This window comes from Rana temporaria, chromosome 6, assembly GCF_905171775.1.
Source record: "Rana temporaria chromosome 6, aRanTem1.1, whole genome shotgun sequence".
Lineage (NCBI taxonomy): Eukaryota > Metazoa > Chordata > Amphibia > Anura > Ranidae > Rana > Rana temporaria.
This window is the reverse complement of record NC_053494.1, coordinates 133,693,741-133,717,426: the sequence shown is the minus strand read 5'-3', so window position 1 is coordinate 133,717,426 and position 23,686 is coordinate 133,693,741. Positions and strand designations below refer to the sequence as shown.

The 23,686-nt window shown below is 40.1% G+C and overlaps 1 protein-coding gene across 1 annotated transcript in view; it reads left to right on the top strand.

Annotated features, from left to right (window-relative positions):
* Positions 1-23,686, top strand: part of LOC120943836 (potassium voltage-gated channel subfamily H member 8-like) — a 660,728-nt gene that overhangs the window by 360,750 nt on the left and 276,292 nt on the right. The window contains exon 3 of the mRNA XM_040357401.1: positions 19,357-19,491. Within this exon, the coding sequence (XP_040213335.1) occupies positions 19,357-19,491 (135 nt within the window). The remainder of the gene's footprint in view (positions 1-19,356; positions 19,492-23,686) is intronic.

Genomic DNA, 23,686 nt, shown 5'->3' with positions numbered 1-23,686 from the left:
TCTCAAACTGCAATTGTCATTTCCACAGTAAACAATGCATTTTAAATGCATTTTTTGCTGTGAAAATGACAATGGTCCCAAAAATGTGTCAAGATTGTCCGAAGTATCTGCCATAATGTCGCAGTCATGAAAAAAATCTCTGATCGCCGCCATTAGTAGTAAAAAAAAGTTTTTTTATAAAAATGCAATTAAACTATCCCCTATTTTGTAAACGCTATAATTTTTTTTTATATATTTTTGGGGGATATTTATTATAGCAAAAAGTAAAAAATATTGATTTTTTTTCAAAATTGTCGCTCTATTTTTGTTTATAGCGCAAAAAATAAAAACTGCAAAGGTGATCAAATATCACCAAAAGAAAGCTCTATTTGTGGGGAAAAAAGGACGCCAATTTTGTTTGGGAGCCACGTCGCACGACCGCGCAATTGTCAGTTAAAGCGACGCAGTGCTGAATCGCAAAAAGGGGCAAGGTCCTTTAGCTGCATTTTGGTCCGGGTCTTAAGTGGTTAAGGAAGAGTCCATATGCTATTGAGCATTGTTTTATGCCATAGCAAATTATATTTCTTTAGTTGAATTACTATTTTGCACTTTTTTATCAAACTGTGTATGGACAAGATTTGTAAAGCTTATTGAATCATGAACAAAGTATTAATTTTAGCAGATCATGCTTGTTGTTGGATTATGTGTGATATAGTAAATATGTAGTGGTATTTTATGATACAAAAATCATATATTGTTTCACAGTATTAATTGCTGTTTTAGGGTATTATGTGGTAATTGTACACTTTCTTTATTTTTATAATTATGAAGGTAACACTTTCACTAGGTGCACATTTTTTTTTATTACAACTGATATGTGACAGATATTGGGGTTGATTTACTAAAACTGGTGCACTCAGAATCTGGTGCAGCTGTGTATGGTAGCCAATCAGCTTCTAACCTCAGCTTCTTCAGTTAGATTTTGCACTCTCTAGTTTTAGTAAATAACTCCAAATATCTTATCCGCATATGAAATTAATATATATCACTATTTTGGCAAAAGTATCTCTTTAACTCGTTCAGATCAGATCTTTAGTGTTAGTAAATCTAAAGCAACTGGTATGTTGTTCAGTCAACTGATGGATAATGGACAAAAAGACCATAAGGTAACACAGAAGGTCTTAAAGGGGTTGTAAAGGTAAAAAATGTTTTTCCTAAATAGCTCCCTTAACCTTAGTGTGGTCCTCCTTCACTTACCTCTTAAGGATGAGGTAAGTGAAGGAGGACTGCACTAAGGTAAAGGAAGCTATTTAGGAAAAACATTTTTTACCTTTACAACCCCTTTAAACTACTAGGACCTTTAAACTACTAGGACTAGTTATCAAAATACCTGAAAATCTTCATAGACATATGGAAGCTCAGTTGCTTTACCGAATATCCTTCATTACTTTTTCTTCTGTCCATCATATTGCAAACTGTGACAGAGGCAGAATACAAATGAACAATGGAAAAAAGGCATTCTTACAGAGATCTCAAAACGTTGCTTCCTTCTGGCTACTAACTGACAAGAATATTAATAAATAATGCTACTCTGTGCAAGGAAAACCAATGGGAATACCATATGGGATGACTATCTCTCAGTTGCAGTGTCAGACAGTAAAGTCCAAAACTAGAAGAACAAAAACTGAAAGAATACAAAAGTGTATCAAGTGTTATATTTTAGTTGAACTTCCCCAAGTGTAATGGCCCATGTAACAACTTGTAAGGGATCTCAATGGAGTAAAGACAACTTCCCTTGTCAGTGCCATATTATGTGATAGAGGTTTACTAACATACACCACACTAGGATTTAACATCTGGAAACCATGGATTAACGCTCTAAATTACCCCTCTTCAAATTGTATACAAAAAAAGGAGTGCACTATTGCTTTAAACTGAGAAAGGAATGGGAGATAGGATGATATATTTTCTTCTACAATGAAACAGGGGGGAAGTGAGCAAAGGGAATAGGGCAGGCAAGAAAATAGCTACATTGCATACTATGGGGTGCAGGCATAGCATTGCATAAAAAAGAATGGGTGGTTAAAGTGAACACGTCATATTGTAACTTAAAATTTACTTATGTTCAGGTTACATCATTTCAGACTTTACATATGGTCACATACCTTGTAGAGATCCCTGGGAGTCTGAAGGCTCACAAAGTTCTTAGATGTAAATGGCAGCTTTCTGAAGTTATGCTAGCGAATGCTCTCTTTTTCCTCCTGGGCCTCTCTATCCGTAAAATTGCATTATAAAGAGAACATCAGGACAATGATGCGCAATGGGGCAGATCAGGAAGTGACATCATCCTGCACGGTACTCCTAAAAGTGACATCAGTACACCCGGAAGTAAGGTCTGAATAGGGTGCCGCTCTTACAGGAGCTGGCGGAGCTGGTGGAGCTGGTGTCCCATAGGAGATAATGCTTTATATACCTATGTGCAGGAAAATGCATTTTACAATGTAAGCGGGCATTGCTTATATGATTTTATAGGTCCAGTTTAAATAAAAAGATAAAAATAGTTTTACACTATAGAGGCCTTTTAATGGAACTTTCTATATGAACTGAGATATACCAGTGAAGGAGTGGAGGCGGTCCTGGCTTAAGAGTGGAAGTGGCCCTGGAAGGTTCCATCCCCTGGGGAGACATGTGTTTAATGATCTAACAATTGGTGGTTATGGTTATTTAGTGAGTTCTCTGGTGTAGAGGTAGAGTATCATGAATGATAAGCACAGGAGGCAATAAAGGAATAGAATGATATTTTTGGAGGAGATTTGCACAGAATAGTGCACTTTTAATTTCTTTGTGTCTTTGCATGGACACTTTATTGATGCACGGACACTTAAAAGCAGAACTACACTGAATCTGGGCACCACAAATCAAAAATAAAATGTAATTCATTTTTAATATTCAAAGCAAACTCGCCCATCCATCCATGTCTGCATGCTTTGTTTTGCTGAGAAATCACATTGAACCCCCCCCCCTTGCATATTTAGCTACATCCATCTTGAGTAAGGGCAGATGATTCATGTAGCCTTTACTTCCTGCAATCCATCTGCCCTTAGCTCAGGCATATATGTAGGAGAGTATGCTTAGCTGAGAAAAGATATCTTCCTCTCCTCCCTTCTGAAAACTCCTGGGATGTATGACATCATTTGCCTAGGTATGGAAACTGAGAAGTAACTGAGGAAATGTATAAAAAAGTTTGTAATACAAGAAAACATGATTTACTTTCCCGGAAACACTCGCATCGGCTCCAGGGGCGAGCAGGGGGTCTCGGACTGCGCATGCACACGCTCATGCGCAGTACCGCAAAAACAGCAGAATCCTCTATGGATGCCATTCACCTTTCCTCAACAACTGGTGTCCAACAGCACCATTTGGTAGATTTACTGAGAACGCCATAGTACAGGAGACCACACACTCGCCCAGAATACAGCAGACACCCAGTGGCAAGGACCAGTACTGCAAAAAGCAACCAACTCCAAACCATATAGAAACACAGCATAGGGGCCATTGGATAATTTAAACCTGTAAATAAGTATGTAAAAAAATATACAATCATAAGATTTGAAAGATTATTATTAAACTAGTGTTCACATATTTGTATATTAAAAAATGCTGTGCTGCTCCATCAACCAGCAGGAATACTGACAGCTGAATAGACAAGAGTAAAAGAGAGAGTGCACCGGCCCTAGTATGACACAGTTTATTAAAAAAGATATAGACAAATGAATGTAGTATTAATGAACTAATAAATTGGACTTTTGGCGGGAAAGGTAGTTAAAGAGAAAAGATCTATAAATATTTATTTTGTAAAAAATGCATAAATAGAAACTTGTATACATAATTTCATGAAACAGTATTAGCATATGATATCAGTGCATCTAACACAAAGTAAGAGATACATTTGTACTTATACAGATACATTCATGGCATAAAAGCACATAGCGTCAAGAAGGTATAGAACACAAAAAAACGGAGGTCCATGCATAGGCGCATCGGTAGCTGTTGAGGTGGTTACCTCCCCTCTACTGTCTGGCCAATTGGCAATCTGCCATTTGGAGTCTACTTCAGTCCAAAGTCTGCCAGTGGGATCCCGGTTAGGGCTTTTATGCCCATTTACATATACTGTTTACCAACAGTTTGTACCATAGTCCTACCTTTGTACCTTTAGACACAACGAGTACCTACCACATGCCCAGGAGGCTGGTTAGGTTTAATTTGTTGTACACTCTTTACCACACAATCAGTGGTTGGATCGACTCTTTGAGATTCGATTGATCCACCTTTATGCTCCCGATGAAGCATCCTGTACGCGAAACATGTCGAGAGTAAATGCAAGATCTACCATTATGCATATCAGTTTCAGCTTCAAACACTAATGCCGCGTACACACGATCATTTTTCGGCATTAAAAAAACGCAGTTTTTCAGCATGTCCAAAAAACAAAGTTTTTCCAACTTTATCATTAAAAACGATGTTGCCCACACACCATCGTTTTTGAAAAATTATGAACGAAGCTCGGTGACGTACAACACGTACAACGGCACTCTAAAGGGGAAGTTCTATTCGCCTTTGGGCTGCTTTTAGCTGATTCCTTGTTAGTAAAAGACGATTCGTGCTTTTTTGTCTGTTACAGCGTGATGAATGTGCTTTCTCCATTATGAATGGTAGTTTTACCAGAATGAGCGCTCCCGTCTCATAACTTGCTTCTGGGCATGCGTGGGTTTAAAACGTTGTTTTTTGCCCACACGCGATCATTTTTAACAACACGAAAAACGATGTGAAAAAATGCAGCATGTTTGAATTTTTTTTTTTTTCGTTTTTCAGAACCCAAAAAACAATGTGAAGCCCACACACGATAATTCTAAATGACGTTTTTAAAAAAAGGCGTTTTTTTTCATGCCGAAAAACGATCATGTGTACGCGGCATAAGAGTTCTATACCTTCTTGACGCTATGTGCTTTTATGCCATAAATGTATCTGTATAAGTACAAATGTATCTCTTACTTTGTGTTAGATGCACTGATATCATATGCTGTTACTGTTTCATGAAATTATGTATACAAGTTTCTATTTATGCATTTTTTACAAAAAAAATATATATAGATCTTTTACATTAACTACCTGTACTGCCAAAAGTCCAATTTATTAGTCCATTAATTTCCATTGTCACTTTCCCAGGACGTTGGTACATTAAATATAGTGCATTCACAGTGATTAGTCGCCCTGTGATTATATGCAAGTCTGGCAAGACCCATTAAATGAATGTAGTACACTCACATTGTGTAAATAAAAACAAGCGCATCCACAGTCCACGAGCAGTCGCCGACAAACTACACAAGAGCTGACTGCTCTCAGTGAGGATCCTGGAATGCAGAGAGACTCCACACAAGGACACGTGCACGTAATACTCAGAAGCCAGCTGATAAATGATGCTTGGTTTTTGCTGTGACTATACTATTCAGAGGGCGTGGCCTCCCTCTTCAGGTCTACCATGTTGTCTCATAGGAGAGTAAAGTGCTCCTATAAGACCACATTGTAGACCTAAAGAAGGGAGCCACGCCCTCTGAAGCGCATAGTCATAATAGCCACCAAGCATAATTTATCAGCTGGCTTCTGAAGATTACGTGCATGTGTCCTTGTGTGGAGACTCTCTGCTTTCCAGGATCCTCGCTAAGACTGGGCGGCTCTCGTGCAGTTTTTCAGTGACTGCTCATGGACTATTAGACAGAGACTGTCAGTTCACTTCACATCCAGCTTGGATTTCTGGACTCATAAGAGCAACCACAGCCTCTATGGATGCGCTTGTTTTTATTTAAACAATGTGAGTTTACTACATTCATTTATCTATGTCTTTTTTAATAAACGTTGTCACACTAGAGCCGGTGCACTCTCTCTTTTACTCTTGTCTTTTCAGCTGACAAAAAGCCCACCTAGAATTTGCCAGGGCCCATGCTTAAAAAGACGAAGACTACTGGGACTGTGTTCTCTGGAGTAAGGGGAGACCAAGGTAAATGTTTTTGGAACTGATGGCTTAAAAATTGTATGGCGTTGCAAAGGTGAGGAGTACAAAGAAAAATACATGGTGTCTACAGTGAAACATGGTGGTGGCAGTGCCCTTCTATGGTGCTGCATTAGTGCTGCTGGTGTCGGACAGCTGCATTTCATTGATGGCATCATGAATTCACAGATGTACTGCTCATATCGAAAGAGAAGATGCTACCATCACTCCGTGCCCTTGGTCATTGTGCACTTGTCCAACATGACATTGATCCAAAACACTAAGGCCACTGTTGCATTTCTGAAGAAGAACAGGGTGAAAAGTATTCAGTGGTCAAGTATGTCTCCTGATCTGAACCCAATTGAACAACTATGTTGCAATATGTCGCTAACTTGTTCATTCCATGCCTAGAAGACTTGGTGCTGTCCTTACTAATCATGGAGGTAATACAAAATACTAGATGTACTAGTTTTTTTTTTTTTTTTTGTGGGGTGTATTCATTTTTGCATTAACTAATTTTAGTAATCTAAGTTACTGTATTTATTGGCGTATAACACTCACTTTTTTACCCTGAAAATAGAGGATAAACTGTACCTGCGTGTTATACGCAGGGGGCTGTGGAATGTTTTTTTCCTAAAACTTCCCTCTTAAAGTTAAGGTGCGTGTTATACGCCTGTGCGTGTTATACGCCGATAAATACAGGTATATTATTACCTTACTTTGTCAAAATTTTGGAAATTGGTCTTGTGTTCATTGAAATATTGATTACAATCTTACTTTTCAAAAGAGGTTGTACTAATTTATGCTGAGCACTGTATACTGTATCCTTGAAGTACACAATTGGGAATGCAGTTCATTGAATAGATCCCATCTCCTCTGTTTGCTACGTGTAAAGTTTAGGAACAAGGAACTTTGCACTAAAGATTATAAAGACTTGTCAAAGATCAAAAGGAGTAAAGAACCTTAAATATGATAACACAAGACTGCATGAAAGAATGCGGAAACACACTTTCCATAAGAAAAATATTTTTACTGCGGAGCAGACAGAGACTTGTTAATGAAGAGTAGGAAAACTGTCAGGAGCTCAGTAAACCTATTAGTCACACCATGCACATATACCAGCTGGCTTCTTTTGTGTTTTTTTGTTTTGTCTTCTCTCAGTGAGTTTGGGTTCTGCATTATACAGTAACTGTGTTTTCTCTTCTATTTATTACTAGTGTTGAGCAGAATATGCCATATTCGATTTCGCGATATATCTCGAATATATATTCGAATATTCGAGATATATTCGCTAAATTCGAATATTCGTGATATTTTATCGAAAGTAAATGATTGCGATTTTTCGCTATTGCGAATGCGAAAATAATTGCGATTTTTTGATAACTGCGGTAGGAGCACTCTGATTGGCTCAGAATATTCGTGATATTTTATCGAAATATCGCAACATGCGAATGCGATATTTATTGCGCAATTTCGAGAAATGCTGGAGGAGCGCTCTGATTGGCTCAGAATATTCGTGATATTTTATCGAAATATCGCAACATGCGAATGCGATATTTATTGCGCAATTTCGACAAATGCTGTAGGAGCACTCTGATTGGCTCAGAATATTCGTGATATTTTACAATACAAAATAATTGCGAATATTCGGCAAATGCGGAAGGAGCACTCTGATTGGCTCAGAATATTCTTGATATTTTACAATACAAAATAATTGCGAATATTCGGCAAATGCAGAAGGAGCACTCTGATTGGCTCAGAATATTCTTGATATTTTACAATACAAAATAATTGCGAATATTCGGCAAATGCAGAAGGAGCACTCTGATTGGCTCAGAATATTCTTGATATTTTACAATACAAAATAATTGCGAATATTCGGCAAATGCGGAAGGAGCACTCTGATTGGCTCAGAATATTCGTGATATTTTACAATACAAAATAAAAAGTGTTTTGCATTGGTGGTGATTCTTTACTCTATCCATCTGTCACAGCCATTTGTCAATCAAACACCTTGAAGATTGAACACGTTCATGCTGCATGCTTTGGACTTTTTTTCACTTCACATATCAAAGACATTTTTATGAAAGATTATTTTTCTATTATTGGGACTATATTTCTTTATATATTTGTTTCACTGTGTATTTCACAAGTTATTTGCGCTTGCTTATTTTATAATTTGCCCACATGTCTTGTCACTAGACATATTTTTTATTCTTGTAGAGCGACTCCATTTTCTGTCTTAATTTATGTTGTATAACATTTTTGAGTTGCTGCTGTATTCTCCCCTTTTTTAAGGTATGCGCAATTTTTTCCTTCTTACAAAAAATAATAATATCAAACATACAAATATTCATAACATACACATACACAAAGCCCCCCCCTTTTGCATCAGAGACAATCAGAGTTCTCCTACCACAGTTATCGAAAATTCGCAATCATTTTCGCATTCGCAATAGCGAAAAATCGCAATTTTTTTTTTTCAATTTGGCAACATAAAAGGATCGCCTCAGCTTAGCTACTCGGCCCAGGGTCTCTAATCATACCAGCAATGCTTTTAGACGTCGATAGGATGTGATCTGTTTTAAAAATCAAATTGAAAAAATGCGAATATTCGGAATTGCGAATATTCACCGCGAAATTCGAAATATAGCGCGATTTCTCGAATATGCTATATTCGAGTCGAATATTCGCAATGCGAATATTCGTGAGCAACACTATTTATTACCTGAAATAGTGTCTGTTCTGGAAGAAACAAAAACATGTTTTGGATATATATATATATAAAGTGCAATATGTTGTAAAATTTCCACTAATAATATGCAAAAACCTTTTTTTTTACACATTTAAAACTAGCAATAAAGTGCAATATACTCCGTATTCCACACAGTGTCCAATCAGTTGTGCAAAAAAAACAATTGTGCAGAAAAACAAACAGTCCATTTGGTGATCTCTGATATCACTAGATGAATGAATGTAATATCTTCACATTAATCCACCTGGGCATATATACAATTGCAATTTTTCATCAAGGATACCTTTAGAAGGTTATGGGGTGAAGGCGCCACCAATACATAAAGACCAAGTTTTCCGCAACTGTGTGACAGGGGCGTAAAATGTTCATATTTTTTTTTTTTTTTACAGCAAGGCTAATTCTTGCTTTAATCAAGAGTACCTCTAGAACAGGGGTGTCAAACTCAATTTCATCATGGGCCGCATCAGCATTATGATTGTCCTCAAAAGGGCCAGTTGTATCTGTAAGATTAGATGTCCAGCGGATCCCATCCCCTTACATTGGATGTCAAGAGCCACCCCATCATCAGAAGTTGAGTTCCTTACTCTCCCTTACATCACAGTGCACCCCCTTTCCTCTGCGAAGATGCTGGATGCCTTGCTTGAAAGCAGAAGGTAGGGGTCTGGAGGAGAACCAGAGGAGGGCTGGAGCTCTCCTGCAGCTGCAGGAGAGGTGCGAGGGCCACATGAAATGTCCTGGAGGTCCAGATTCGGTCCACGGGCCTTGTGTTTGACACCTGTGCTCTAGAAGGTTACAGGGTGAAGGCACCACCAACACCCAAAGATCAATTTTTCTGCACCTGTGTGACCAGGGGCCTCAAACTTAAAATTATTTACAGCAAGACCAATTCTTGCTTTCGTCAAGAGTACCTCTAGAAGGTTATGAGGGGGGAAGGCACCACCAACACCCAAAGACAAATGTTTTCACAGCTGTGTGACTGGGGTATCAAATTAATTTTTTTCCCAGCAAGACCAATTCTTGCTTTCTACAAGAGTATTTCATTATTTGTGTGGCTCCACTCATTAAACTGAGGTATAAATTATTTTGATAATCTTTTTGTAAGTAGGACATGTAACCTTTTCCTTTATGCTTGGTTCACACCTATGCATTTTTGCAGGCCGCGTTTGGTGGCTCCTGCACATGCACTGTGGTTTTACATGCGTAGGGATACCATTCAGAATGATTGGCAGCCCCGCACGTTTTCACAGAGCAGTGCATTTTAACTGCAGGTGGTTGCAGGTGCTGTATAGCTGCAATTCCCGCACCCACAGCCATACGCAGAAGTGTGAACCTAGCCTAAAGGAAGCTCTGCTGTACTATACAATTAGCAAATGGGGTATATATGAGTTGGTACATTTGGTGAGTACTAGGTGAAATGAAAATGTAATTTCTAGCTCAGTGTTCAATGATTCCCAGCTACTCTGTTTGTAATTTATGATCAATTTAATGACTAATTAAGGGCAAAAAAGCCAAATTTCTTCAAAATCCTTGGTACAGTTACCACAGATTAACTGCTAAGCTCTCGGATGATAGCTGCACAATACAACATTTTAACACATGCAATGTCATTTTCACTCAGTTTTTTGCTTTCAACTCTGTTAAATACACTGGCATTAAACTTAAGCCCATATCTGCATATATTTAATAAAAATGACAGGGGAAAATATAAAGAGTCTGTTAAATATGTAATTTTTTTCACCCATGAGATCTAGAATCTACATTTACATAAGGCTCATTCTCCATCTGACTAAATTAGCATTCCATTTGCCTAACATTTGTAGTAACATGCAAAATTTCTAGCGATAATCCATCCCCTGGTGCTGATTGAAGTGGGGCCATTTTTTTAATTAAAGATGGAATGAATGAATTTTTGTTGATTTTAAGAAATAATCTTAAAACCAAATATTCTTTTTAAGTCAATGACTAAGAATAATATACTTGCAAAAAATCTTTTTTTTATGTGTGGTACTATTACTTAGTGCAGTGTCTGAGCTAAAGCTTTCCTATTTAACTAAATTTAAGAATAACTCCAGGAAAAAAAACATTTACTCTGTGTAATCCGTGTTCTTATTTTGTCAATATGCATAGCATACCCTTAGTTTAAGATACACATTCCCTATTAATGTAGGCTTTTGGTAAATCTTCAAGGAACGCTGAAGATTTATTTAATTAGTTTATTTTCCCTCAGTTCATATTCAACATACTTTATTAATCCCAAGGGAAATTATGATATTAATATATAGATTAGTTATCTTAGTTAGGGCCAATCACAGCATCACAATACTAAGTTCAGCTGTTATGAAGTTAACCCATTTATAACAGTTGTGATTACATTTTGATCATGTGATCGCATAGTGATCAGTGATACCCCAGCCACACAAAGCAGCTGGGTACGGGGAGCAGACACAGCAATCACAGAAGTGGCACGCCACGCACACATCATGCCCCTCAGCTGGTGACATACATGTTAATAATTCAGCCTGCCCGTGCTGCCCTGCCACAGTAAATTTACTGTGGCTGGATGGCAAGTGGTTAAACTGAATGGGTTGTTTTACAGGGTTCACATATACTGTAAGGGAATGTATAGTCTTCCAGATATGTTTCATATATACATGTAAATAAGATCTGTTTGCATTAAAGCTAACCGGTGCTTCTGAGAATGTGTGTTACTCCCCTTCCTCCTAATATACAACAATGGTGTTGGCTGGTTGGTTATTATCATGTGGTGGAGCAGATAATTTCCTCAGCCCCATGTAAGCTCCAACTCATGGCTAGTAACACAAGGCTTCCTCAATTTGTGGCCAAAAAAAAGATGAGTATTTGCAGCTTGGGAAGGTGGCAGTTAAAAGAGCCTGTTGCTTTGCCTTGCATGGGCAAACCACAGGTTCACTTTAAGGCACTTTAAGGCATGTCCAGCCAAAACATATTGTTTGTTTTGGATGAAGTAAGGAAGGGTTGTTGGGTTTCTACTGCTCTCTATGAGTATGATAAATAGATTTACCTTCACTGTATGTATTATACCCCTGATCCCAGTTTTACCAGATAGAAAATGGCGGAAGATCTGCATCAAGAGCAAAGGAACAGATGCCATTTAGAAAAAAAAAATATCTGTTTATTTTTTCACAGTAGTCTTGGAAATTCTATAAGCTGTTTATTGCTGTTTGCATCTGCAGATTTTCTCTCACTTCCTGCCCGGTGAAACCATTTTTGCCATGACAGTGAGTGAGCAGTAATCCCTCCAACGATGCCCCAGTTAGCAGTAACATGCTGACATGGGTACTTCTCCACCCTATCCAAATGAAAAAAAATATGCTTGAGTTTGACATACACGTTAAATAATAAAATCATTATATTTTACTGTTTTGAAAGCTTAATTTCTGTATATAGTTTACAGCTCTTTCTTCTTTCTATGGAGTGTTATACATTGTCTATGCTTTGTTGCTTCTCTCTCACAATGCAAGTATTTGAGTCGGTCAACTCACTGAAACCTAAGTGTGCTTTCCTGAGAGAAACATAGCGGTTGTTATTGTTGTCCTCCTTATGAAAATGCTAACTCCCTGGCTATTATGCTGATCCTTTGGGGATGACTTACTAACTGCAAATAGACTTTGCAAGTGCAGTTGCACCAGTTTTCCCCAGAACTTAGTAGATGTGGCGAATCACTGGTGATTTCCATCCTACAATCACATGCAAGCAAAAATGCTGTTTTTCCTATTTTCCTGCACCTGATTGGATATGTTTTACTAAGTGAAGCTTAACCACATTCGCAAAGCTCTGTGGAAAATGTGTGCTATTGCACTTGCAAAGTGCACAGTCTATGGGGTGTACTAAAGACTGTACACTTTGCAAAGTGCAGTTACTCCAGAGCTTAGTAAATGAGCAGAAGCTTTGCTGAGTTCCATCATCCAATCATGTGCAAACAGAAATGTTTTTTTTTTTTTATTCTTGCATGTGATTGGATACTCTTTGCAAAGTGAAGCCTTGCCTCATTTACTAAGCTCTGGAGCAACTGCACTTGCAGAGGGCAACTGCATTTTGCAAAGTGCGCAGTCTATTTGCCTTAAGTAAATCAACTCCTGTATGCCTTTAAAAAATCAACCCGCTTGTCTTCATTAGTTTCCAAATCACTGATTCAGAATAAGTGTGCTAATCCATAAGGTTAGAGATAAGTCAGAACTTCTCAAGCCTCATGCATGCTGGGCATTTAGCCCCGTTGTATGAGGTCCCGGGGTCTTGGTGCAAGCAGCAGGCACAAGTGCACTGTCTACCGGTAGCCCCTCTACCAACAGCCTTTAAACTCTTATGCCGCGTACACACGATCGGACATTCCAACAAGAAAACCGTGACTGAATGTTGGCTCAAACTTGTGTTGCATACACACGGTCACACAAATCTTGTCAAAAATTCCGACCATCGACGAGCCGAGATCAATGAAGTTCAATAGGTTTGGCTCTTCTGCTTGATTCTGAGCATGCTTGTTTTTTTGCGCTTCAGAATTGCATGCAGATGAGCGGATTTTCCGATAGGATTTTTTTCTGTTGAAAAATAGAGAACCTGCTTTCAATCTTTTGTTGGCGGAAATTTCGACAGCAAAAGTCCGATGGAGCATACACACGGTCGTAATTTCCGACAAAAAGCTCCCATCGCACTTTTCTTGTCGGAATTTCCGATCGTGTGTATGCGAAGAGAAGAGAACCTGAAAGTGTCTGTGGCTGGAAGGGGCCGGACAGTGCACCAAGTGGTACTAACTTTTAGGGCAGTCTGCACCCAAGGATGAATGCCCAGAACACAGACTGCTGGTATCCAGAGAGTTGTCATTCAAGCACATTGCATTTTCAAAACAAATTCTCAGCAGTGGCAGCCTACATGTTTCCAGTAAGCAGGGAGATTAAATGAGGCTAAGTCAACTACAGAGTTTGTTCTACTAGTAGTCAATACAACTCTGTATTTAACATACAAGCAAAAATGTGGAAGAACAAGTCATTTCAAAAATTCGGGAGATCAGGCGCAAAAAGGTGACTCGAGTATAAGCAGAGGGGGGTATTTTCAGCACAAAAACATGTGCTGAAAAACTTGGCTTCTACTCAAGTATATACGGTATATGTCTGGTAGCTTACAAGGACATGAGTACTTTGCCTCTTCAGGTCTCCACTATAAACTCCACCCACAAGCATGCAGATAGTAATGTTTATCTTTCTTTGATATTGCTCAACTTCATAACTGTTCCAGGTCAAGGACTGTGACATATTAATTCCAGAAGGTCTGCATAACAACAGCCCAACAACATTATTTTGCTTGTAGGTTAAGGTGACCAGATTTTTAAAATGAAATCCGGGGACATATTTTTTTTACTAGTAATGGCAGCAATCAGCGACTCTCTTCCCGTCGCCGCAGCTGCCCGCCTCACAGTCTGTCAAGTTTTACTCTCCGGGCCCCGGCTACTACTGGGTGGGGTGCGGAGGAAGATCACTCCGCCAGGGAAGGCAAGGAAATAGGCAGGCAGCAGGCCGAGACTTGTGCCAAGGCAGAAGAACATGTGAGCGGAACTGGATGGGCACCTGAAACTGAAGAAATATTCCCTCCGCTCCAACCAGCACATGATCATCAGAAAGGGGCACAGATAATGTAAAAAAAAATACACTCCCCTATGCTAGTAGGAGGGGCAGAGTGGGGGCGTGTAATTAAGAATTATAATATTTTTAATTCTGCACTGTCTAGGGGACTGTCTTTGAAATTGCCCCAGCCCCTGTTCAAATACAATCTGGGGACAAAACTGGGGACAGACTTGGTCTGGGGACAGTGTCCTCAATCCAGGGACTGTCCCCTGAAACCGGGGATGTCTGGTCACCCTATTGTAGGAGTCACTTTGAGTTCAGCCATGCATGCTACTCTAACATGCTGGGGTGCTCAGTATCGATACCTAATATCCTACATGCCAACTCCATTGGCGTGTTACATTACCAATGAGCTCAGAAGAAGTTCTATGTATATCTGTACCATAGAAGGGCTTCAGTAATGAAAAACACAGTGTCCCAATGTAAATCCTTTGTTTACGTGACCAGCAGAATAATAAAAAGTAGTACAGTTGTTCAGTATTTTGATACACAGGGAAACTGAAATAATGGAATGCGGTTGTTACATATATATATTATTTTAGGGAGAACATGAAATGTATTGATTTCCTGCAACTTTCCGAATTTCATACCTAGGAGGGAGCTGAATTTTAGAAATTGGTTCTGCTGTGAATGAAATGCATTAGTAAGTTAGATGAAATGGTATGAAGTACCTAGAGTTATTGAAGTTTGATTAAATAGAAGCAGTCATGACTAATGACCATTTTTGCACCTACTGTGTTCTCAGTCACAGATTTCAGGTTCTAAACAGTAATATTTTACAGGAACCTAGTGTAGTGACTGTTCTGAATAATTGTCTGGTTATTATGATTTATTACTTTATGCGCAGTGAGTAACGTTTTTTTGGGACAAGTTCTTGACAAGACAGGATAAATGTCTTTTAGTTAGCTATGAGAAGATTCATCAGAAAAAATATTGTTATTTAATAGCCCTTATCCTTTTGTATATTAAATTGCCATTATCCCCTGCACTCCAGTGGAAATTTCCAGCAAGGTTGATAGTGGGATTGCATAGACAAAAAAAATCACATCTGCTGTCTCCCTGAATATCTCAATAACAGTATGATGTTTGCAGTTGTAGACACTGGAAAATATGATGTGATATCAGAGTTCAGGAATGTGTCAGGAAGTGGTGCAGTGAAAATTTGGAAAGATAATTAATTATGAAATGTGTGGCATTGTGCGAATCAACCGCATATTGTTAGGGACACAGATATGATCAATGACCAGTTGCACATAAAAGGAAAAGGCCTTACAAGCAGAGAGATGACATTTTAAAATATGTGATTTTTTTTTTTTTTTTTAACTGTACTATAAAGTAACTATCTATTAGGCAAAACAGAAATCAAATTTTTTATTGGATCTCTGAAAGGCAGCAGGCAGCGGTAGACATAGATGGAAACTATATTTTTGTAAAAAAAAAAACAGTTCAGTTATAGTAAACTGACTCAGTAAGTGACTTGGGTAGGAAAACACATACACTGCTTATTAAATGTAGAACAATGTGTAAATATATCCCATCAGCATTCGAATCTGTGCTCCCACACTACTACTATACATTATACATACAGTAGCTTTTCTGCAACAGATTGGGCATCAACTAACTTTTTTGGAATTACTGATTTAGCACAAGATATCTGATATCTGCTGTGGGTTATGGCCCTTTCACACCAGCGGACTGTATGTCCGTATTTCATCCATCCGTTTTCGGATGAAATATGGACATACATGTATCCCTATGGGATAGCGGGTGTCAGCAGATAAATCCGCTGACACCCGATCTCATTAGTGTCTGCTATGCTCCGATTCTGCAAAATCGTATTTTTCCATTTGTCTGCGGATCGGATGAATATGGACAAGCGGTCTGTGTTCATCTGATCCCCCCATAGAGGAGAGCGGAGATCTGACAGGGTGGTCTCTGCAAAGGGTGCAGGGACCACCCTGTCATCTGCCGGTTCAGCAGGGATCAACGGAGCGATCCCCGCTGAGCAAGCGGATGAGAAAGGTACGATCCTCATGGGATCCGTACATGGGAAAGTGCATGTGTAAAGAAACAGTTGGGGGGCACTATTTTAAGATCACCTCTGAGATTATGTGATCCACATATATATGCTTATACTTTCTTGTCAAGGTCTAGTTCTGGTGAGCCACATAGTGTTTTATTAAGTAAGTCAAAATTCAGCACAAGATTTAGCAAGCCATGCCATATACAGAAATACTAGTATTATGTCATTAGATATGATTATACATGAAGAGATTTATACTTTTATTTACTAAACCTGGAGAGTGCAAAGTCTGGAGCAACTATGCATAGACATCAATCAGCTTCCAGGTTTTATTTCCAAAGCTTAATTGAGCAAGCTGAAGTTAGAAGCTGATTGGTTACCATGCACAGCTGCACCAGGATTGTGAGTGCACCAGTTTTAGTAAATCTACCCCTGTGTGTGTGTCCAATCACTCCACTCAGGTGTCAGATTACACTCAGCTGTCTGATATGTGCTGTGCAGTGTGTGACCCCAGATCCTTGCCCACTGCTTTCTGGAAACTCAGAAATACACTTTGATCTGTGGGTTACAGATAAACAGGTAAAGGTGTGTATCGCCTGAGGTCAGTCATCGCAGTGGGCTTATACCAGGGTTTATGATCACTTATAAGACACTGATAGCATCAGGCTATACATATTTTTTTATTTTGCATCAGAAAAGGAATATATAATTCTAGACGAAAAAATCTAACCCTTCTGACAGAGAACAGGTCTGAGGCTGATTGCCATGGTGATATCATCATTCACACTCTATACACAAAGACAATACTTCTTGATTACTCTGGAAATGTTTGTATTGAATGTGCAGTATTTTCTGTCTATGTACTGTATGGCAGCACACTTCTGGTTACATCCGAGGTTTGACTGTGAGCTTCCAGATATATTTTTTTTACCCCTGTAGAAAAGCCACAAGTTTCCATTGACACCACTATAGAAATGTATACAAATACAGTACATATATATATTAAAAATCTGTTCTTAAATTTCTATAAGGCCTCGTACACACGACCGTTTTCCTCAACAGAATCCATCAAGAAACTTTGTGGCAGAGCTTTTTTGCCAAGGAAAACGGTCGTGTGTATGTTTTTCATCGAGGAAACTGTCGAGGATCTCGACGAGAAAAAAAGAGAACAAGTTCTCGTTTTCCTCAACGGGAGTCTCAATTTCCTCGTCGTGTTCCTCATCTGGCTGGTTTTCGACGAGAAACACATTCGTGTGTATGCTAAGAAACCTGCGCATGCTCAGAATAAAGTATGAGACGGGAGCGCACCTTCGGTAAAAGTATCGTTTGTAATGGAGATAGCACATTTGTCACGCTGTAACAGACTGAAAAGTGCAAATCGTCTCCGACCAAACTTTTACTTAACACGCAGTAACATGAGATTAGCAAAAGCAGCCCCAAGGGTTGTGCCAGTGGAATCAAACTTCCCCTGCCATTGTATGTGTTGTACGTCACCGCGTTTGAGAACGAGGAGATTTTGTCCTGACTGTGTGTACGCAAAGAAAGCTTGTCAAGTTTCTCCACAAGCCTGACAAGGAACTCGTCGAGGTAAACAATGTTTCATTTACGACGAGTTCCTCGGTCGTGTGTACGAGGCCTTACGTCCTTTATGATGATCACATTTTTGTACTAAAAGTGATACTAAACACACACTAATTAATTTACATTATCCCTTCTATTTCTGTATGTGTAGTATGATGGCACTGTAATAATTTTAATTAAAAAAAAATAATTAATTACGTTTTTCCTAATCGATATCCAGCTGTCACATGACCCAGATCTTTCTCAGCCTGTCTGAAGGGAAACAGTTAGTAGCATTAGAAGCTTTTGTTCAAAATAAAAAAGTGAAAACAGCCTTTGGAATACAGAGGAAAAGTAAATAAATAATATCAATAAACTGTTTTATATTGTCATACAAATATTAATTTGAAATTAAATCTTTATTATTCTTTGGCAAAAACATGGTATGGAGGATTTCTGCATTCTGTGTCTTATGCCGCGTACAGACGGTCGTTTTTTGTGATGAAACAAAACGACGTTTTATGTGATGAAACAAAACTACGTTTTTGAAACGTCATTTTCAAAAACGACGTTGCCTACACACCATCGTTTTTCAAAATGCTCTAGCAAAGCGCGGTTACGTTCAGCACGTACGACGGCACTCTGTTCCATTGAAGCTCACTTCATAACTTGCTTCTGAGCATGCGCGGGTTTAAAAACGTTGTTTTCAACGTCGTTTTGCCCACACACTATCATTTTAATTGACACAAAAAACGACGTTTTGAAAAATGACACAAAAAATTCGAGCATGTTCGAATTTTTTTTGTCGTTTTTCAGAAGACATAAAACAACGTTTTCGCCCACACACGGTCATTTTAAATGACGTTTTCAAAAACGTTGTTTTTTTCATCACAAAAAACGACCGTCTGTACGCGGCATTAGAATAACAGTAAGGTGAAGCCTTCATAAATCTACATGTAATATTCTGCCCCTATTGTGTTTAACTGGTTAGTGGACATGGAGGAGGAGGGAGGAAGTGGGCTGTGTCATTTACTACTGTTTATACACTTAGATGTGATAGGGAGGAAATGCTCGAGGTAGAAATACAATGAAAACTGAGCATGTGCACTAGCTGCCAACACTGCTTTGCAAAATCCCTAACTGCAGTGGGGACATAGACAGGAGGGGGAGACAGAGAGCAGCAGGATCAACCATTTTTTTTTTGCAGAATAGAGAAAATGAATCCTGTGGTGACTGTGTGAGTATAAACAACATGAATATAACATTTATTGAAAGTTATAATGACGTGGGTTTAAAGACACTTTAAGGAGTAATTGTTCTATAATACTTTTTCTTGCAGGTGGTTCATTCTGGTGCCTCCTTGATATAGTTCCGATAAAAAATGAGAAGAGTGAAGTGGTCCTTTTCTTGGCTTCCCACAAAGACATCTCAAACACCAAAAATAATCTGTCATCAGACAACTACAAACCCACAGGTGAGAGACAGAAACATACTGCAGATACAAATGCTATATGTATTTACTTATTATTCATTAAATACTTGTCATGTATTGTCAACTAGAATGAGGCAAAAGGATAGTAAGTAAAAATTTCTCTGTATTTGGCTCTTTCAGACTTGCAGGTATATTTTTTGAGGCATGTTAAGCAGGGGTCAAGTCCTGGGGAAAAAAAGTGTGGGAACTCCCACCCAAGATCCACTCCCCCACCAAAAAAAAAAAAAAGATACGCTCATATGCATAATTACTAAACCGCATGTTTGTTTGTTTTTTTTCGATCCACTGTACCTTAGTAATCCTTTATGTTACGGGCCGCTTCCTGTATATGGATTCATCGGGTAGTGTGCGGGTATTCCGTCACTTCCTCAATGCCGCAATGTCTCCTGGGAGCTTTTGTCATTGTTCCCAGGAGACATTGCGGAGATCTGCCGCGAGTTATCGCAGGATTTAGAAAGAACTTTAAGCAAGTGACTCGAGCTGGGCATCGCCGCTTAGTGAAGGATTTACTGCCCTAGTCCTGCAAAGGGAACTGCGTTCCTGCTGTGAAAAAAGTGCAGGGACTCAGTTCCCATGCGTTCCCGCAGGACTTGAGCCCTGATGTTAAAGGGTCACTAAAGGAATTATTTTTTTTAGCTAAATAGCTTCCTTTACCTTACTGCAGTCCTGGTTTCATGTCCTCATTGTTCGTTTTTGCTCTGATGTTGCTGTAATTCCTCTCTGTTCTGGACACTTCCTGGTTGTCTGTTTCCTGATCACCACAATACTGGGAGATTTCTCACTGTGGTGACTAATCAATGAGGTGTGTCTAAAACCCCTCAGCACCAATCCAGTTTCGTTTTGCAAAACCTTTACTGCCCTCTATTGGCTCTTTGTCTCTGTTCATCAGAGAACCAGGAAACAACAGCAAAAACTAAACTAAACTGCAGGTACATTATATGATTGTTTTTTATCTATTTTTAATCATTTTTAAAAGGAATCAGTTAACTATTATGTCTCTATACCCTGTAAACAGTCATTTCAGCAAAAAAAAAAAAAAAAAAATCCTTTATTGACCCTTTAAGCCATCTTGAGCTTCTTTGTTTATCCTGTTTGCCATTGTTGTCTTAGGAGGGTAAGTTGAAGGAGAGTGGCAGGTTCAATTTTAAACCTAGTGAAAAAAGATTAAGATGCAGTGGGAATGCAGGGAAAAACCCATTTGAATCTTGTTACCAGGGTTTTTGTGCAGGTTTATTCCTCAATTTTTTTGTCTTCCTAACTTGTTCTCCCTACTTTTCTGCTCCTTGTAACATTGATGGAAATAACTCCTAACATGTTTATCTGCAAGCACTGCCATGGGGTAAGACTTAAAGTGATACTAAAGATAAAAACGTTTTTCACTGTAATGCATTCCTTGCATTAACCAATTGAACTCCAGAAAGTTTTACCCCCTTCTTGACCAGGCCATTTTTTCAAAAGGGTACTACGTTATTTTAACTGACAATTGCGCGGTCGTGCGACGCTGTACCCAAATGAAATTTGTGTTTTTTTCCCCAACAAATAGAGCTTTCTTTTGGTGGCATTTGATCACATCTGTGGGTTTTCATTTTTGTGCGCTATAAACAAAAAAAGACCGGCAATTTTGAAAAAAAAAAGAAGTTATAGCGTCTGCAAACTATGGGATATGTTTATTTATTTATTTTACTATTGGTGGCGATCGACGACTTATAGTGGGGCTGCGATATTGGGGCGGACAAATTAGACACATCACTGATACTTTTTGGGGACCAGTGACATTAATACAGTAATGAGTGCTAAAAAATATGCTCTAACAGGTCCCCCTTATCTACATACAGGGTACTGGACCATGGATTCCAATCAGGGGGGGAGTGTTTTTTGAAGCAAGTGATTAGAACCAGAGGCTCTAAGAGGCTTCAAAAAAGGGTGAGCTCTGAAGCCCACCGAGTTGGGTGACGATAACGAATGAATATTCACTATTTTCACACTAAATCTCCTCTCCTCACCGGATTGGCCAAAATGTAAGGTGATCCTATCGAAGGCCTAGCGCTTAGGAGGAAGAGCGCAGAGATGCATGGCAGAAGCCGCTGGAGGAGCGGAAACCGGAGCCGCTGCCCGCACCTCACCACCCACCGCCTAGATGGGGCCCGCCCGCCATGCTGGAGGGAACACCGGAGCCGCTGCCCACACCTTGCCCCCTAAATGGGGCCCGCCCACTATGCTGGAGGGGACACCGGAGCAGCTGCCTCCACCCTGCCACCTAGATGGGGTAAGGACCGACCAGCAGACAACGGGGGAGGGGTTCGCTAGTGCCACCCTCCAAAAAAAAAACAGCCGCCACTGGTCACTGTACTAATGACACTGGAAGGGAAGGGGTTAACATCAGGAGCGATCAAAAGGTTGACTTTGTGCCTAGGTTGTGCTTACTCACTGTGCGGGAGGTGCTTTGACTAGGGGGAGATTTGTGTTTCTGCTTAGCAGAAACATAGGATTAATGCCTTCCCTTCTGACAGAATGACAATCTGCCTTGCTTACATAGGCAGATTGTCATTCAGCCTGTGTCCTGTGTAATCGGTACCCACTGCTGGGCTCCTGCTGTGTATAATCATAGTGGGAGTGAGTCACCAGCGGCGTGTGCACACCCCAGGCCCAGATGTGTCTGATTACATACTAGGTGTGTGACCTGGCACAGAGTGACCGCCCTGCCGCAGTATATCTATGGTGGGCAGTACCAACCCCCCCCCCCCCCGTGGAAGATGACCGGTGGCAATTTAGCCCCCCTAGGGCAGATGGATGTGAATATGGCAATCAGATGCCTTACCTTAGGAGGCAGGGGGAAGGAAGAGCGCCGGGGCCACTCTAACCGCTTCTCCTGGCTGGGCTTCAAAGACATTGTCTACCTGGTGGGGTGAGTCCATGCTGATGCAGCACACAGAAAGACATTCTCCTCCTGCCTGAACAGGAAGTGTTTTCATGATTGGGTCTCAAGACCCACTTCCTGATTGGCCAGGAGGGGAATCAGGAAGATAATAGTGAATAATAATTTGCTATTGTCACACAAGTGGGAGGGGCGAGCCCACCCTTTTATTAAGCCAATTAGAGCCTCAGGCTCTAATCATGCACTTAAAAAAAAAAACATTTAAATCAATGCATCTGGCGCCCTGCATGTAGATTAGGGGCCGGGCGCATTGATTAGGGGGTGGCGCCCCTGTGCCCCATATGGATGGGCCGCCACTGCCCAAGAGATTGAAAAATCAGCTCGGGTGAGGACAATGCTGGATTCGTTTACAGGTAAGTGTCCTAATTTTAAAAGTCAGCAGCTACAGTATTTGTAACTGCTGACTTTTAATTTACATTTTTTCTAAATGGAGCCTGGAGCTCCTCTTTATCCACTTCCCATCCAGCATATAGCAGAATGACGGATGGGTGGTGGTTCAGTTATCCTGACTGGGTGTCATATGACGTCCAGCAGGATAACAGCAGCCGCGTGCCCATCTGACACACCGCTACACGATCTCGGTAAAGAGCCTCCGACTGAGGCGCTTTACCACGTGATCAGCTGTGTCCAATCACGGCTGATCAAGATTTAAACAAGAAGAGCCGTTAATCGGCTTTTCCTCACTCGCTTCTGACAGACGCGCATAGAGGAGAGCCAATCGGCTCTGTGCTGATTGTTTATCATTGCAGCCCTCCCTCGGATGCCCACCCAGGACCACCAGGATGCCACCAGGACCATTTTTTTTTAAAGTCAGAAGCTATAAATACTGCAGCTGCTGACTTTTAAAATATGGACACTTACAAGTCCAGAGCGCCCGCGATGTCGGCACCCCGAAGCTGATCTGTCCCTCGGCTCTCAGGTGCTGCCGCTGCCATCTTCGGTAAGGGAGTAAAGCATATTTGCTTCCTGGTTCCCTACTGTGCATGCGCAAGTTGTGCTGCGTGATCTCACTGGTCCCTGCTGTCTTCTGCAACCTGTGTGTCTCCCAGAAGACAGCTGGGGAATGGAGGAGGGGCCGGACATGACATCTGCAGATACTGCGGCTATCTATGCCTGGAAGTGGGAGCAAATACCTGCATTATACAGGTATCTGCTCCCCCCTGAAATGTGCCAAATGTAACACTGGAGGGGGGGGGGGGTAATCTGAAAAGCAGAAGTTTCATTTTAGGCTGCATTCACACC